The sequence below is a fragment of the Pristis pectinata genome, chromosome 8, assembly GCF_009764475.1.
Source record: "Pristis pectinata isolate sPriPec2 chromosome 8, sPriPec2.1.pri, whole genome shotgun sequence".
Lineage (NCBI taxonomy): Eukaryota > Metazoa > Chordata > Chondrichthyes > Rhinopristiformes > Pristidae > Pristis > Pristis pectinata.
Window position 1 is genome coordinate 83,099,475 of NC_067412.1, and position 18,977 is coordinate 83,118,451.

At 39.3% G+C, this 18,977-nt stretch overlaps 1 protein-coding gene across 1 annotated transcript in view; it reads left to right on the top strand.

Moving 5' to 3' along the window:
- The window catches only part of LOC127573495 (vascular endothelial growth factor receptor kdr-like), a 180,720-nt gene that overhangs the window by 128,474 nt on the left and 33,269 nt on the right, over positions 1-18,977 (top strand). The window contains 8 exon segments of the mRNA XM_052021772.1: positions 3,200-3,288; positions 3,853-4,018; positions 5,083-5,180; positions 6,773-6,895; positions 6,987-7,098; positions 14,445-14,494; positions 14,496-14,545; positions 16,444-16,549. Coding sequence (XP_051877732.1) covers positions 3,200-3,288; positions 3,853-4,018; positions 5,083-5,180; positions 6,773-6,895; positions 6,987-7,098; positions 14,445-14,494; positions 14,496-14,545; positions 16,444-16,549 — 794 coding nt within the window.

The window sequence follows — 18,977 nt, forward strand, 5'->3', positions numbered from 1 at the left end:
TAGAACAGTAGAAATAATGGAGGAAGAGTTGCTGTAAGATGTGTGAAGCACATCAGCTGAGCAGTGGAACAGCCTAAGCTCATTCTTGTATTTTTGGGCCCAATTTGAATGTGTCCCTTTAACAATCAGGTGACCTCATCTGTAGTGCCAGGCTGTGGGCCAATTTCATTCAGGCTTGTTGAGAACCCCCTGCAGCTGTTAAACAAGGATAAATTCCTGACATTCCTTTTGCAAAATTACCTTCATACAAATGCAGGAGTAGCATAAAGGCATCTCCCCACTCCACAGGATTGCCAACATCCCTACTCCTTCCATTGTCCCTACTCTCTCCATTGTTCCTACTCCCTTCAGCCCTACATCTGGAACCCATCTGAAATAATCCACAGTCTAACTTCTATCCTTTTGTCTGGAACTTGAATTAGTCAGTATGAGATTTTTTTTTAGAAAAATCAAATAAATTTACCTCATGCTTCCATAGCATAAATATCGTAGTAAGGTTAATTGTACTATTACAATTTATTTATTACATGGAATGATACAGCAGAGAAGGAGGCCATTCAACCCCATCAGTCCATTTCTATTCTATGCGAGAACAATCCACCCTCTGCCCTCTCCCCATAGAGAAATTCCTTCTTTTCAGATAATTATCTTGCTCTCTATTGAACTTTACAACTGAATATACATCTTCATCCTTTTCTGTAATAAATGTGTTTTACTTGCCATTAAGATAACCAAATTTTTAAAAGTTAACAGTGGTGTCTTATTGTCTGCTACAAAAAGTACTGTGGTAAATCCCAGGTTTAATTCCCTGTTTATTAATCCCAGTTTAGCAATAGGAACATGACCAGTAGCAAAGAGCCAACAGCAAAAAGGAAAATTAGGCATTCCTGATTGTTATTCATTGATCCCTTTTGGAATATGCTTGAGTGTGGCATTATGAAGCAAGCATTGGTCTTGGTTGCAATGCTTTCATGGTACAACAGCTTTACACCATTCACTGTCTAGGCACACACATAAACTATAACCACTTATTAGGAGGAGACAGGGAGTGACTAGTGCCTGCAGATTGTAACCAGTATAATTTAAGGTCTTGTGAAGGAGAATGCTGCAAGGGTAAGTTTTCAGCAAAAGAAGAGAAATACTTCAATTCCCCCTCTGGCTTCTAGCAAGATAGAGGATCAATTCATCTGCTAACACGGAATTTCAGTTGCTGATTTGTCACACAGTGATTCAGCTTTCGCCAGGAAATGTTGTCATTTAATGACTGAAACTTCCCTGTAAAACTGACGCCCACTTCAAGCTTTGCACAACAATATGGAAGTGTCAAAGTTGTGGGCAACTGTGTATAGTATTTCTCACAACTGCATTCCCACAATGGAGTACTCATTGCAGGGAGTCACATTACTACAGCTAAAGCAACCTATGTATAAGTCAGACCTCGCAATAGATTCTCTATTGATTTCAATGGAGAGTTCAACTGTAAGAAACTGATGTGTTAGTATTTTGGGGATTCTTTGTTTCAATTTTATTAGATGTTTAATCATTTTATTTGTTTTTATTACTTTTATAGTTTTTAATGGTCTTTGAATATTTTCACGTTTCAGAAACATTAAAAGTTTTGACAACTTTGACAGTCAGCTAAGTTGGAAGTGTGGCTGAGCCACCTATCAAATTATTGAGCTGCTCTGTCGGTGGAATTTACTCTGGCCCTCCATTTGATACTTCCACTGCAGAAGGTCCCATTAACACTTGTAACATTAACACAATAGATGCATTGTCGTCTCTCTGCAAACTCAGTGGGAGTCAGCAACATGAGATAAAGGCAATCAGAATCAGGTTTATTATCACTGACATATGTCGTGAAATTTGTTATTTTGTAGCAGCAGTACAGTGCAAGCCATAAGGAAATAAAAATTACCATAGGTTACAAAAATAATTAAATAGAGCAAAAGAGAAATAACGAGGTCATGTTCATGGACTGTTCAGAAATCTGATGGCAGAGAGGAAGAAGCTGCTCCTGAAATATTGAGTTTGGGTCTTCAGGCTCCTGCACCTCCTCCCTGATGGTAGTGACATGAAGATGGCATAACCCAGGTGGTGAGGGTCCTTAATGATGGATGCTGCCTTCTTGAGGCACCGCCTCTTGAAGATGTCCTCGATGGTGGGGAGGGTTGTGTCCGTGATGGAGCTGGCTAAGTCTACAACTCTCTGCAGCCTCTTTCGATCCTGCACAGTGAAGCCGCCACACCAGGCTGTGATACAACCAGTCAGAATGCTCTCCACTGTACATCTGTAGAAATTTGCAGGAATCTTTGGTGACATACCAAATCTCCTCAAGCTCCTAATTTTTTCATAGGTCAACATGAGCTGGGCTCCACTCTGAAACACAAGTAGAAAATGCTGGAAACACTCAGCAGTCAGGCAGTGTCCACTGAGAGAGCTACAGAATCAATGTATCAGATCAATGCCAATTCTGAGTCATTGTTGGTTTCCTTCTGCCATCTGGAAGAGAACTTAAATATCCATAGCACAAAGCAAGACTAAAAGATGCTCATCACATGGGGATCATTAGCTTCTCTTGCACCTCTTTCACTATCATCACTATCCAAAGAGACTATTATTACTTAAATGGTGTCATGGGTCACTGCAGCCAACTGGATGTTGTCTACACTATCAGTATCAGTAGAGTCAGAAACAGAGTGATAGAGTTAATGTTTCTGGTCAATGAGCCATCGTTAGAATTGGAAAGATTTTCTCACATTTCCACTGGCTCTGAGAGAGGGTCATTGATCTGATACATTGATTCTGTAGCTCTCTCAATGGACACTGCCTGACTGCTGAGTGTTTCCAGCATTTTCTACTTGTGTTTCAGATATTCAGCATCTGCAGTGTTTAGCTGCAATGAGTATTGTCTGGCTTGGTCATATGTTGTACTGATTGTTGATTTCTGAGTGGCATTTTCTTACATATCACACACTATCTGATGTGAATGTTTCTTCAAGCCTAGTCTGTCAATTCAGGAGGAAAAAATATTTCCCAGAACAAAATTAACTTCTCATACTCAAGATGACAGTTTTAATCCAATCCTCATTTTTTGGCATGCTTGTATAAACACATAGACTTTAAAAATTCCCACAAGATGGATAATTCTTGACGGTTCTCTAAAATTAGTTTTTAATTGTTATGTTTTTTTCACCAGGACCTCTGATGGTAATTGTGGAATATTGCAAGTATGGAAATCTGTCCAACTATCTCAGGAACAAGAGAAATGATTTCATTTTAATCAAGGTAAGGCAAAAGAAAGTGAGAGCAAGACTGAACGTTCAATGTAATCTGAGCATTGGTGGTCTAATTAACAACCCAAAAGCTGCAATTAATAAACCTTTTATGATACCAAAGCAACAAAGTGCCACCTTGGTTAACTCAATAGTATTCAATGTTCTCATAAAGCAGTCACTTGCAATAAAACTGATTAACATTATTAGCACTGGATTGTAGCTGCTAAAGGAATTTAACTGATGATTTTATCAGTGTGCTATAAGATATCTGCCTCAAGTTATTTTTTTATACAAATACAAGAAATCACACATAATCAAGAACAAAAGCACCTCCACACCACCTGGACTGGTATGGAATAATACAAACCAGGAAGTAGGAAAAAAATAGTTAAAAGGAACACCTTAGCTCTCTGGATTATTGGTTTTGCCCTGGATCTCAAATCAAGCAGAGTTGCTTCACATGAGGAAATTTCAGCTGCTACACATCACTGACCCTGATCACACATGGTTCCATCTATTGGATACACCTGCATTCCTGGGGTCTCTAAATTAGAAATCTGTTGTCTAATTTCAGTGTCAGAAAAATGTCAGCCAGCCTGAGACACTCAGCGATGAGACCAGCCCTGATATCATGGAAAGCACAAAGCGTAGACTGGAGAGTGTGGCGAGCACAGGAAGCTCAACAAGCTCCGGATTTGTTGAAGATAAGAGTTACAGTGACACGGAAGAGGAAGAGGAAGGTAAATCCATCTTCCTTCCTCATGTTTACTACTTTGGGAATTTCAGTTGCCATGATTGTTCTCATTAATCTGGTGCAACGATTAAAAATCAATCAGAAGAGTAGTTTATTGTACAAGTGGGGCATTACCTTTTAAACTAAACACTAATGGACCCCTGAATGATTTTAAATAGACGCTGAAGGATCAAAACATCCTGTTGGACTTTAAAATACTAAAGGACTGCTCCGGGAAATCAAACCACATTGTGTACTTTATGTTATCATTAATAATCACATTGCCTTTGTCAGTAAACACAAAGTTATCAAAGGTAGATAGCACCAATAAGTTTGCAGACTGATAATAATGAACAAATTCACACAGATCTTAATTCTTTCAAGGCCACAAAATTATTCCAGCAACCTAGTTTGTGTTCATCAAGGCAAGAGATGCCAGTGCTTGGAAATGAAAAGTGTTTCCATATCTGAAACACGGGAAAGGTACACCATAGTACGTGAACAATACTGTCAGGTTTCTGCTGTAGGTCATGTCCACTAGAAATTAGGTGACAACCCTTAATTACAATCTTCACAGCAGATGGACAGAGAGATTAGTTTGCTAATCACCATGGCTTCTGTTCCCTTTTAGGTTCTCCCATGTCACTCCCAGCACACATGTAATGGAGGTACTGGAGCGGTAGTGACACTTCCCTCTAACCATAAGATGTGATGGCTCCTGACCTGCCGTTGCAGATCAGTAACAAGGTCCTATAGCATGGCCTCTACAGGGGCCCTTTTTAGCACTGAGGAGAGTGCATCAATAAAGCACGATGGGCTTGGAAACGAGTGGTCACCAGTGTGATTCGCATTTACATTGCTGTAGGCACAACTTTTGAACAAAGGGTCATGAACAATCCAATGAATGCCCTGTATTTTCAGTCTGGCACCAATTTTCTGAGTTTGCACTCTGAAATACAAATGAACCACATCTACAGCAGGAGCTACCAACTGGAATATTGATATGATGTATTTAATTATGAAATGATTGTCTCTCTCCAAGCTGATACTGATCCTTGATCTGTCTTACAGATACTGAAGACCTCTACAAACGGCCCCTAGCCATGGAAGACCTGATTTGTTACAGTTTCCAAGTCGCAAAGGGCATGGAGTTTTTGGCTTCAAGGAAGGTAAGCTATTCCCAGTCTTCACTTACTGTGTCCTAATGTAGAGTCTTGACCTGAAATATCGACTTGCACCTCTTGCCTCCGCAGGTGCTGCTTGAACAGCTGAGTTCTTCCAGCATTCTGTTTTAATGTTCTTTCACTTTACTCTTATCGCTGCCTTGTGCTTTCACAACTAACACTGGAGTTCTTCAGACAGCGATAGTGTTGAAGTTTTAAAAAAGTGAAAGCTCTATGCTCTAGATTCACCAGATAAAAGTGACAACTTTTAACCAGATGGAGAAGGGGCAGAATTTACCTGCTATAAGCATATATGTGCAGCAATGGGATCCATACCATCGTGGAGTCTTGTCTCATTGGAATGTAGAATTTACTATCACAAGAATTGCTAGATTCAGATAGATTAGAAACTAGTCAACTACATGAGAGAAAAGGGAATAGAAAGAAATGCTGAAGGGTTGAGGTGGGATAGATGGCTACATATAACATTGGTTAGAATGCATTTGGAGTATTGCGTGCAGTTACAGTCACAGGATAGATGTGGAGGCTTTGGAAAGGGTACAGAAGAGGTTTACCAGGATGCTGCCTGGATTAGAGGGTATGAGCTATATGGAAAGGTTGGACAAATTTGGGTTGTTTTCTCTGGAGTATCGGAAGCTGAGGAGAGACCCGATAGGATTTTATAAAATTATGCAAGGCATCAATAGGGTAGATGGTACAAATCGTTTTCCCAGAGTAGAAATGCCAAATACCAGAGGGCATGCATTTAAGATGAGAGGGGAAAGTTTAAAGGAGACGTGCGGGGCAAGGTTTTTTTTTACACAGAGTAGTAGGTGCCTGGAATGAGCTGCCAGGGGTTGCAGTGGAAGCAGATATAATGGTCGTGTTTAAGAGGCTGTTAGACAGACACATGAATATGCAGGGAATGGAGGGATATGGATTATGTACAGACGGAAGAGATTTACTTTAATTCGGCATTGTGTTTGGCGCAGATATTGTGGGCCGAAGGGCCTGTTCCTATGCTGTACTGTTTTATGTTCTATGGAACAGAAGCTAACTCAGGTGGAGTGTGAAGACCAGCCAAATGGGCTGTTTCCATGTCACACATAGAATTTTCCTCAAAAAAAGATGCGCAATATTCTGTGTAATTTCACGCCACTTGCATGCAGCTAACAAGTGATTGTTCCTCTGCGCATGGCTTCAGGCTGGCAAATCAGCCAACCTCCACAAGAATCAAGCTGATATTGAGGTTGGTGCTGCGGGTGTTAGAGGTGATTCTTGCAAAGCCTCTAATAGGTCTGCAGTGGCCAGAGATCTCCATCTCAACATGGTCGTCCAGAAAAAAATTCTAGGCTGACCTAAGGGAAAGGAAATCATTATGTGACACAAAACTATGCTCACACAATACACTTAATGGAGGCCAAATATATGATGACATTAACAGAGGCCAAGCACTGTGATTCTTTCTTTGCTGCACTTTCAGAGGGAGCAGAAGAAAAATACAGAAAAATATATTGACAATAATAATTAAAATATTACAGCCAATAGAATAAAATTGACTTTGTTTCAAAGCTTGTGAATATTTTGTTTTAATTCAGTGCATCCATCGGGACCTGGCAGCACGAAATATCCTCTTGTCCGGAAACAACGTTGTGAAGATCTGTGATTTTGGCCTGGCTCGTGATATTTACAAAGATCCAGATTATTTGCGAAAGGGAGATGTAAGTTTATAGGATGCCAGCTTTCTATCATATAAAATAATATTGCTTCCTGCTTCCCAGTTATTGATGCTGGTCTTGTGTCTCTCTACAGGCCCGGCTCCCGCTCAAATGGATGGCACCAGAATCCATATTTGATAAAATCTACACAACTCAGAGTGACGTTTGGTCTTTTGGAGTGCTGTTGTGGGAAATATTTTCCCTAGGTAAGCTTAAAGAAACAAGACATAATTAAAATCAGCAAATAATGTTGAAGTTCTCTAAGGCTGCATGCCAAAAATCATGAAGCAAAGCCAATTCTGAAATGATTATGCCATCCTCAAAGGATTTACTGGGATACATTTGATATTGTGTACATATTCTATTTATGCAGATCACAATATTTCAAGGATTCAGCTTATACACTAGAATTAATAACGCATGGATTCAAAGAATATTCCATTAATTACATAAGATATCATTCGCTTAAAACTGGTTATGAGATACTAACAAGGTCAATGTGAGTGTGTTAAATTTTGTTTTCCACAGCTTTAGGAAATTTGCTTTCATTGTTATATCAAAGATGCGATTTCGTACATCTTACTGTTGTAGAATTCAGTATCTGTGACCTGGAATTAATTGCTTGCTAAATCTGAATAGAGAATTTTTGCATGGTATTTAAGTTGAAAGAAATGATATTCAAAAGTATTAATAAAATCTACAGCAGTAGTTTTAAAAAGAAAATAATCCTCCTTTTGCTCATGGTGCAAACTGACGACAGCTATATTTGTGAATCCTTTTGCAACGCTTTTATAATTTTTGCTTGGAATATTAGATATTGGTCGCTATTGCTAAGCTTGTTCAGGAATGTTAGTCATTGGTTGTATTCACCTCTGCATATCCCACTCCATTAATATCAATGGAACCAAAAGTTAAGAGGTGAATTCTTTATGGATTGCCAGGGCAATCACAAATGTTCTTTTTTCTCAATGATGCGTCAGGTTTTTAATTTTATAATAGATAAAGCTCTAAAAATCTAGAGAAAACTCCTGACATGTTTTTTTTTTATATAAATGGATGATTATATTCGTGGGACATACTTTGTTGTATTGATTTCTGCCTTGATTATGGCCATTTTGAGTTATTGGTTCCGACTGATTAATCAAAACATCATAGAGCATGTTTTCTGTCTGGTCCAAAGCTCAGTGAATCACATTTTGCTTGCTGACCTGGAACACACTTGAAAACCTCATGAACTGAGACTATCCAGTGTCTGTTGAGATATTCCAGCTCCCCGTGAATTCAGTTTAATTTGCTTCTCTGCTACTTTTTGATTTCTGCAATTCTCAAGGCTCTCCTTACCTTTCTTAGTTTACTGAACATGTTCAACATCTTTCCTTTCCTTTCACAGCTGATTTGTGTAAGATGGGATGGTTGCATGGGGATTTCCTGCTTTAGTGCACCTCACCATTACAGCCATTCTCATATTCATCTCAGCATGATTGCAGCAGGGTGTTCAAGCAAGGCGGGGAGGAAACACCCCAAGGTGAAGAGAGGTGTTAGGCTGGGGTGAAGTGTTGCATTACAGTCCAATTTCAATCCTTCCCTTGCCCAAGCAAACACACACAACCATTTTCCAACAGGGTTGAATGAGTGCCAATTAAAGAAAGAATCTTGGCCAATGCATTTTCTTCTACCTTGCTCAAGGCACTCAGGCTACTTAGAAATAAAACATAAAATGCTAGAAATACTCAGCCTGTCAAGCAGTATCCATGGAGAGAGAAAAGCAGAGTTAACATTTCAGGTCAATGAACTTTCATCAGAACTGTTAATTTAATTTTGTTACTGCCTTCAGCTACCTTCAGCTAATTCCAGTTGATACTTTCAATAAATCAGGCTCATTCTATTTGCATAACAACATCCCACAGCTGGAAAATAATATTTACTGAAATCTTTCAAATTCCTTTCATCTATGATCATTACCAACCTTAACAGTAAATAGATCTTCCCCAGTGACCAGTGTCAGTGTTTGCATGATTATTGATGCCACTTCCTCACAACAAAGATTGAAAGAAAAAATCCTTTGGAGTTCAGTGAACAAGGTTAAAGCAAACATTCTTCTGTAGTTAAAAATGATACAGTTTCACATTGTCGCTGGACAGGTAATCCAGAGGCTGAAGCCCAAATACCACCACGGAGACACTTAAAGTTAATTATTACATTAATTAAATAAATTTGGAGCTCAAGGCAATAAATACTCATATTCCCAGTAAATTCCAAATCCCATTAAAGAATAAAAAAGGTGTTATGGGCACCATAACTTAGGCAAAGATTTTTATTCCTTCATTGTTACTATTTGATGTGAAATGTTTGGGGGTCAGTTTTTTCCAAACTGGTTTCACCTGAAGCGTGATTATTATTGGGGAAAAGATAATTTTTAAATATAGTGAGCAATGAGACCTAGGCAAGGCACATAAATAGCCAAAAACAGCTGACAAGGAATGAACAACAGCAAATTGCCACCCAGTTGCAAACAGCACTTCCTCGCCCCAGTGTATCAGCAGAGTGGATTGTCTTGATTAAACTAAAGTACATCCCATAGTTTACTCCTTTATCTTATAAAGAATGGAAGCTTTAGAAATAGATATAGAATGGATGGTTTCTTGAGCCTGAAAGCCATTACCTCGTATGTTCTTCTGTACCACTTCTCTCAACAGCAAAAATATTTACTATGTATATTTATGTCAAACTTCATTTCAATCATCATTTTCTTGAGATGAATATGACCAGAAAATTCTGCACAGAACAAATTCATAAAATAACACAGTCAGTTTTGCAAAAGTGGTGGGAAAAATGAAGACACAAGAAACTGCAGATGCTGGAAACTGGAGCCACAGACAATCCGCTGGAGAAACCCAGCGGGTCATGCAGCATCTGTGGGAGGAAAGGAGTTATCGATGTTTGCAGGGTTTTGACCTGAAACATCAACAATTCCTTTCTTCCCACAGTTGCTGCATGACCCACTGAGTCCCTCCAGCAGATTGTTTGTTGCTAGGGAAAGTGAGGGCCAGATTTTCCTTTTGTTACATTTGGCAAAAGATATTGCCTGGATAGTACATGGAGGAAATTCAGTCAAGAACGATTCCACCCATATCTGTAATGGATGGAAAATCAGGCAGGCTCCATTATGGGGATACATTCCTCTCCACCCAGTACTCCCAGGCTACCTTTTATGTCAAGTTCAATAACAAGATAAGCTATCGTAATAAATATCGAAATTGTGAAGTGGTAGCCACGCTACCTGATTAAATACAAAGAACTTTTTATTAATTTCAATTCCAAACCATAGTGGAAGCCTAGCTTTCAGCTTTGTTGATGAAACTTTAATTCCATTTACAAGAGGAGGAATATTCCTACAGATTCACAAGTGTTAATGAGCTCTGTAAGAAGGGAAGTCAAACTTGAATCTTTTACTATATTGATGCTCCAGTTATTACATAGCATTGAAATTGACACCAACCATTGTGAAAGCTAGAGCAGCTGGAAGTCCATTTGGAAATGGCCATTTAACATGAATGCAATTGTTTTACAGTTTTCTGGTATAATGGAGTCCATCCTCCTGTTTAAACAGAGTAGGTCAACAATATCAAGAGACACAAGTACAATTCCAGTAATGCTTGTGAGGATGTCCTACAAAGAACTCAGAGCACTCTAACCATAATCCTGTCAATCAAAACAGAGCAAATCCATGTTACTCTCTCATGGCATATGGATGCCACTCTCCAGGGCTATAATTTAATGCCCATCCCAAACTGTCCATGATGAAGTGGTGTGAGTTGCCTTCTTGAACCCTTACAGTCCTTATGATAATGGTATAATCACAGTTTTGCAATGATAGAACACTAAAATGTTTTCAAGTTGCAACTTGGAGGGAAACTTGCAAGTGGTTACATTGGTTCGTGCCTGGTTCTCCTGTCCTTCTTGATGGTAGAGATCATGGCTTTAGAAGTACTTTTAAAGAAACATTTGTGAGTTGCGGTGATGGTACACACTGTAACCACAGTGACGGAAGGTGTGAATATTCAGTGTGCTGGATAAGGTGCCACCCAGATGCATTGCTTCACTTCTCCAGAAATACAGAAGCAGCACTTATCCACCTGCTGAGTTCCTCCAGCACCTTGTTGTTTTTTCACTTATCCAGGCAGCTGAGAATTCAATCATGTGATTGACTTGTGCTTTATAGATAGGGAGAAAGCTTCGGGGAGTAAGGAGGCAAGTCACTCACCACAGAAAGCATTATGTACCAGTACACCTCTTTGTCAGGCAATGTGCTGTCTGCACGATAGGTTCTAAAGAAATATAAGAATAGTTTTCAAAGTATAATAAGTAGACCTCCTTATCTTGTTGATTTAGTTTTCAAAAGGAAAACCTGTGTCTTATTTTAATCATACATTCAGCTGGCCTCTTATCACTGATTAATCTCTCTCTTTTCTCTCTCTCTGGGATATACCTTGGCTGTTGCAATTACAAATGATGGAAACTTAATCTCAGGAAGTAAAGTAGGAGTGTATTTGTTGTTGTAGTAACAGTACATGGTGGACCAATGAAACAATTATGATTGTGTCCAGGTTTAGAAACAGGCTGGTGGAAAAATTCTAAAATGTAAAATAAAGCAAAATGTCCTACTATTGTTGATCTTTAGATAGTAATGTTTTAATACTTAACATTCTGTATTCAATTTCTTTGTTCACTACTTTAACAGGCATTAAGGCCTCTGAAAATAAAGAATGAAGGAATGTTTTATGAACATTTAAAGTATGCCAATGCTAATCATCAAAAGTCCAATTTCAAGGGAAATAATGTAAATAAATTTTCTTTTTTTTCTCCAAGTAATTTTGTATCATTTGAGGTTTATAAGATTTACACCTAGACCAAAGAAAGCCATAATGGTTATTAACATCCCAGTTTCCTGCTCAATCTTACAGTGTGAGTTTTTTTGGACATGATAAGAAGAGGCAAACCAGCTTAGTAAGAAACATTATCATTTATTAATGTTCTGGGAAAAGGAGGACACAATTCATAGCACAAGCAAGTCCTGAAGAATGTTCTTAGTGCAATGGTGGTGGTTGGAGTGGAGGGAGAGAATTTCCATATTTATTTATTTTTCAGCATCCAAGCATCACTGTCAAGGCCAGTATTTATTGAACTGAGTGTCTTGCTGGGCCATTTCAGAGTCAACCAATGGTGACTCAGAATCAAATAAGGGCCATGCCAACTAAGGATGCCCGATTTCCTTCCCCGAAGAACATTAGTTTTCCAGATGGTTTACACAGTAGCATAGCAGTTAGCATAAGCTTTACAGCGCCAGCGACCCAGGTTCAAATCCAGTCACTGTCTGTAAGGAGTTTGTACGTTCTCACCATGTCTGCATGGGTTTCCTCCAGGTGCCTCCAGTTTCCTCCCACATTCCAAAGGCGTATGGGTAAGAAGTTGTGGGCATGCTATGTCGGTGCCAGAAGTGTGGCGACACTTGTGGGCTGCCCCCAGCACACTTGACGCAAAAGGATGCATTTCACTGTGTGTTTTGATGTACATGTGACTAATAAAGATATCTATCTATCTATAGCTTTGTAGTTAAAATTACCAATGACTAATTTGCTTGTTAGTTCCAGATTATTAACTGAATTTAAATTCAGTTTCTAGATTGTCTAAACAGGCCTCTGTAGTACTAGTCCAATAGTTTAGCTGCTGTACCACTAACACATCTGCTAATAGGGGATGGGAGGCCAATGTTGCTTGATGTTTTTGCTGGTGTTCATAGCCTATAAAACTTCTGCAACAGCGATCTTCCCACAAGTCACAATCATGGGTACCTCTCTTTGATATTTTTTCTCAAGTTCTGTGAGCTGCATTGTCAATATTCACCTGGCTCCATCTGCCTTTTTTTTGTTTTGTCTCCTTCCATCTATCATCCACCTGCCTCTGTCCCTCAACTCTACCCCTCCTCTTCCCCTACCTGGCTCCATCTGCCCATCATCCTTCACCCCTCCTCAGTCTACCAATCACCGACTGGTCCCTGTCTCACCAACTCCCCCTCTCCTCTTTATATGCCCATCCTCCCTCTCCACTCCTAACCCTGATTCAGGCTCACAGATGCTGCTTGACCCATTCAGTTCCTCCACAGCAGATTGTTTGGCTCCAGATTCCAGCAACTGCAAAATCTCTTAGGTCTCTGTTGTCAATACTCATGGCTCCATCTTGAGTTCTTCAGTATTTTTTTATATTTTGTAATTCAGATTGGAAATGTAGAAAGCTGCCCCTCTCTCAGTTAACATGCAGTGTGGCTGAAAATATTGACTCAGCAACAACGAAAGGTCTTCCCTGAGTCTATGGTGTCACTCTACTGCCATTTTTTAAACTAACAGCAATGTGGAATCAAAGAGCCAGTAAATGATTATCATCTGGTAAGTCAATTGATAGAGGTTTTATCAGTGCAGTCATTTGTGTTGGAGGAAGAAGGCACAACCCAAGAGTTTTTAATCCTTCCTTTTATGTTAAATCAATCATTCATTAACTCGTGGCAGTTAGTCACAGCTTTACAGATTTGGCAACTACTTATTCATGGCAATTTCCTGCAAGTCCTTTTAAAAGTTTTGAATCCATTTTGCATATTTTATACAAGATTAAGAGGAAAAATCACCACAGAAATCTTCTCATTTCTCTCCAATCACTCTCAAAAAGGTCATTCCAAATTTAGAATTAAAATGAATATTTCCATAGCTAATTTTCCAGTTGTATCCCTGGTGGAAATGGATGATGAGAGTGAATCCTTTGCAGTTTCTGTTTTCATTTCCATACGACTTCTATTGAATTGTTTAAGGATCCTGTTATAAGGTCTCATGGAAAAATACCGTACGAGTTGATAGATGTTCATGCCCAGTCTTTTTCCCAGGGTTGGAGAATCAAGAACTAGAGCACATAGGTTTAAGGTGAGAGGGAAGAGATTTAATAGGAACCCGAGGGGCAACATTTTTTCACCCAGAGTGCCGTCAGTATATGGAATGAATTGCCAAAGGAAGTGGTTGAGGCAAGTACATTAACAACATTTAAAAGGTACTTAGACAGGCACATGAATAGGAAAGGTTTAGAGGGATATGGGCCAAATACAGGCAAATGGGACTAGCTTCGATGGGAATCTTGGTTGGCATGGGCCATTTGGGCCGAAGGACCCATTTCCATGCTCTCTGACACCATGATGGTTTAGCCTGACAGATCCGGATGAAATTTCGAATTCAATCTCTGATCTGTGCTAATGTCAATAGATTTGCTTCAGGATAGTGGAAAGGAATGATATTATTGGCCATGTCTTCTGAAGGAAGGAAGACAAGATGCTTAAGGTTAGTATTGAGTTTCACTTTGCAGCCTGCTGTGAACAAGCATGCTGCCAATGGTTAGTGTCAAGACTCAATTTGGACAAGTACCCAAGGATAGCTAATACTTCTAGAGTTAATGAACAGAAGAACATTGGTGGGAAAATTAGCATATCTTAACTTTGTTTTTTTCTCTGCTATAGGCGCCTCTCCATATCCAGGAGTCCAGATAGATGAAGAATTCTGCCATAGGTTTAAAAGAAGGAACAAGGATGAAACCCCCTGAATATTCTACTCCAGAAGTGTAAGATTTCACTACTAAACTCAAGTTTTTTTTTAAAAAAGGTGAATTGTTCTACTTGGCTTCTATTCCAATCATAAATAATAGCAGATAAACAAAAAAAAGGTCACATCTATATTTGCTTTTGAAGAACCAAAAAGGTGTTACAATACTGGAAATATTGAAATAAAGTCTGGGCCCAGAAATCAGGAGAGCAGAACCGAAACATAATTCCAGAAAATGCTAGAAATGCTCAGTAGGTCAGGAAGCATTTGTGGGGGAAAGAAACAGAAACAGTAACAGTAACTCAAAGAAAGTGGCCTTTCTATCTCTTTCTCCACAGATGCTGCCTGACCTGTTGAGTTTTTCTGGCATTTTCTGTTTTTATCTCAGATTTCAAACATTTGCATTTTTTTTATTTTCCTTTGCTAGACTATAATTCCAGTGGATTGGAGTAATTTGTAACAGAACCCAACTCTACCTAGTTTGCATTTCATTAATCAAAAACCAATATTGGGCTGTACCCACCCCTGATCTAACAGTTCAAAGGGAACTCTGAGGCATTTTTGGCTTACCCCCCAGAATTCAGACCAAAGTTCCCTTGGAAACCTCACTGAAACCAATGTCTGCTGAGAGTTGGTTGGTGAAATCCTTGTGGTTTTGAGGCTGAAAGCTAAATCCCAATTAATTGAAAAGTGGTTGGTTACCATTCCTTAAGGGACCATAGAACTCCTTGATTTCTTTTTCTAATTCTCTTTGCTTTGTCTTCATCTTATCTAGTCTACACTTCTCAGACCATCATGGTGCCTCTGCAGTCTTCTCGTTCCAGGGATTGGGCCCCCTCAGATACACCTCCAAGTGCATGAGGAACTACCCCAGAGCCAATAGAAAATTGTGAACTGGGTAAACTTTCTGTCATTACCAACTCCAATATGCAAGATATCTTCCCCTGATATCTAAACTAGACTTTGCACTGACTTTGTAGATAGTGGATCATGGGCTCAATCCACCACAGGAAATAAATTCTGTCACCCAGGCATTCAGCCTAAAACATGTAAGTTAAAATTAATTAGTTTGCCTGTTTTCATCATGATGGCTCAATTACGCACTCACTTTGCCAATTTAGACAAGATGGCAAATAATTAACTCTTTAAGTAATGGACCAGTTTAACACAGATAGAGTTAGCAATAGAGAAACAATTCAACATAAATACATGCCCACAAAAACCTTAGAGTTCAAACTGGCTTGTACAAACTAAATGCAATTACCTTCAAATTTTGGTGCAGTTCTGTTTAAGAACTATCCCAAATTTCTGCAGGACCTCAGATTTCTCTTGGGGTTTCTACTGTTTTCAGTAAAGTCCAGTGATCAAGATACTGATGAGTAATCAAAATACTGATGAGTAATCCAAAGGCCTGGACTCGTAATCTAGGGACCCGAGTTTGAACCCTACCGTGGCAACTGTGGAAATTAACTTCAGATTAATAATCTGGAATTCAATGGGGAAAAGAAAAAAAAGCTTGTAATGTGTTCCACACAATAACTACTAGATGGTTATAAAAATATACTTAATTCGCCAATGTCACTTTGGGAAGGAAATCTGACATATCAGCCTGGCCTGTGTGTGACTCCAGACCCACCAAATCCACCAATGTGGTTTATTTTTTGATGCCCTCTGAAACAGCCTAGCAAACCACTCTGCCTATCCCTAGCAGACCTTGAACAATAAATCCTGGTCTTCCCACCAATGCCCAGATTCCAGAAAACGAAACCGAAACATTCCATGCGAAACCTTAATTCCATTTCTTATTTTCACAGATACTGACTGGCCTGCTAAGTGTTTGCAGCATTTCCTTCTTCTATTTCAGCATTTGCAGTTTGGCGATGTTCAGCTAATAAACTTGTTGTGTTTCTGTTCCAGCTATCAGACAATGTTGGACTGTTGGCTTGAAGAGCCCGGAGAAAGGCCCACCTTCAGTGAGCTGGTAGAACAGCTGGGAAATCTTCTGCAGGCCAATGTCCAGCAGGTAGGAGAAGTTCAACAGTTTGGATATTATCAGGAAGTTGGGGATGTGGGTAAATTCTTGAAAGCAGAAATGTCAGAAGAAGTTTTACATTTTTGTTAACTGTTAACCAATAACAAACTGTCCACTTTGGAACAGTGTGGATCAGGAAGTGACATTATAAGGAAGAATTACCTGTGTGTGTTAAAATCAATAAATTCACTCATATAGAATGTTAATGGCTTATCGACTGGATGAGATCTGGGAGAAGCCTGGATGGAAGAAAACAGATAGGAAACTGGAGAATGGGGAATGGAGAAGAAAGACAGCTCAGGACTTAGAGGAGGCTTAATACAGAGCTCAACGTCTGGCAGAAATGTACAAGTGAGTTGAGAGCAACAGCAGGGAGATTTGATTGCACATTAAAAATCAGACATAAGGAAAAGAAAGGATACATCCTGGAGACTCAGGTTACAGTAGGAACCCCATCTGTAGAAGAGGTTAAAGAAGACAGTAAATATAAGTAACCAACTGCAGTTATTACACTACTGTTCCGCAGGCAAAAGACTAGAATTACAGAAACAGTTCATAGAATTTTACTATTTACAGTATACAGAAATACTGCCAAAAGATGTAAATTAGAAGGAGGCGATTCAAACTGATGCAACAGTCACCAGCTCCTAAGTGTCTCTTTCCTGGTTTCAAATCCTGCACAGAGCAATGATTGCCACCTTTTCATACCACAGTTTTACCCCTGCTTTTGACGGGAGTAATTACCGACTGGAATGCATTGTACACTGATGACCACTAAATCACTGAATTCTACACAGTAATTACGTGGAACTTACACCACAGAAAATCATCGTTCAGCCCTTTCAGTTTCTATCAATGTTTTTGCGCTCTCCACTTCATAAAACACTTGCCTGATGTTAAACATAGAGTGGTTAAATACAGTCTCTCCTTCAGATGTTGTTTGCCAATGGGAGCACATTTATGCTTACTTTTGGTAAAAAAAGAAACACACCACTAAAGGTGCTTGAATCAGATTTCACTCTGGAAACAATAACAGCAAGCCCTACCCTTTCTGGTATCACACTCCTTTATTTTAATTGGAGTGTGTTATTTTTACATGATTACGTGAAGTTGCTGGCAGTTGTCAGCATGACTTTGCAGAAGATAAAAATCAGTGGAGTACAATGGGATCTAGGTTATTCTTGTGCATGAAACACAAAAAGTTAGCATGTAAGTGCAGCAAGTAATTAAGAAGGCAATGGCATATTAGTCTTTATTGCTTGGGGGTTGGAGTTTAAAAATAGAGAAGTATTGTTACTATTGTACAGGGTGTTGGTGAGATTACTCCTACAGCACTCTGTGCAGTTTTAGTCCCCTTTTTTAAGAAAGGGTATACTGGCATTGGAAGCAGTCCCAAAGAGACCAGACTAATTCCCAGGATGTGAGGGCTATCTTATCATGAATGGCTAAAGAAGTTAGATCTGCTTCTTCAGAATTTCAAAGAGCTAGAGTGATCTTATTGAATCACACAAGATCTTGAAGGGGCATGACAGGGCAGATGTCAAGATGTTTCCACAAGTGGAAGAGGGGACATGGTGACAAGTTGAGGGGACAGTCATTTAAAACTGAAGTGCTTTGGAATTTCTTCTCTGCAATTCTCTACCCCAGACAGTTGTGGAGGCTAGATCACAGGGAGTATTTAAGGACAAAATAGATAATATTTTTGAAAGATCAGAGAACTGAAGATTGATTATGTGGTATTGGCAGAGGAGTTGAAGCCTGGGCAGAACGCCCATAGTCATATTGAATGGCAGGGCAGGCTTGAGAGGTGAAGTGGTCTGCTCCTATTTTCTTGAACAACACACAAAATGTTTGAGGAACTCAGCGAGGGAAATGGACAGTCCTGATGAAGAGTCTCAACGCAAAACATCGACTGTCCATTTCCCTCCATAGATGCTGCCTGACCCACTGAGTTCCTCCAGCATTTTGTGTGTTGCTCCAGATTTCCAGCATCTGCAGCCTCTCTTGTGGCTCCTATTTTCTCGTTGTCTTGTGTCAAACTACCAAATGCAAAAAGGACTAACATTAACACTTATAGTAAACCTCCGAGTATAATGTTGGCTATATGGGCACCCCTTTTTTGGCATGTTAACTTTTGACCTGTCAAATAATGGCAGGTGTGAGCCGTTACAATAACAATATGAACCATTACAGGTTGAGTATTTTTAATGGCTCATATGGCTATTATAATGGATCAATAACAATATGAGCCATTATAATATTTTGCAAAGCTCAAATTGTTATGGGAGGAACAAACACTTGTCAGTTAAAATGGGCTTGTAGTTCTGCTCTATTAACACATCCTTCTTAGTATGTAACTATTTAACTGCTAAATTGATGAAATATTCAAAACCCAGGAGTGCAGTGTTCTGTTTGATAT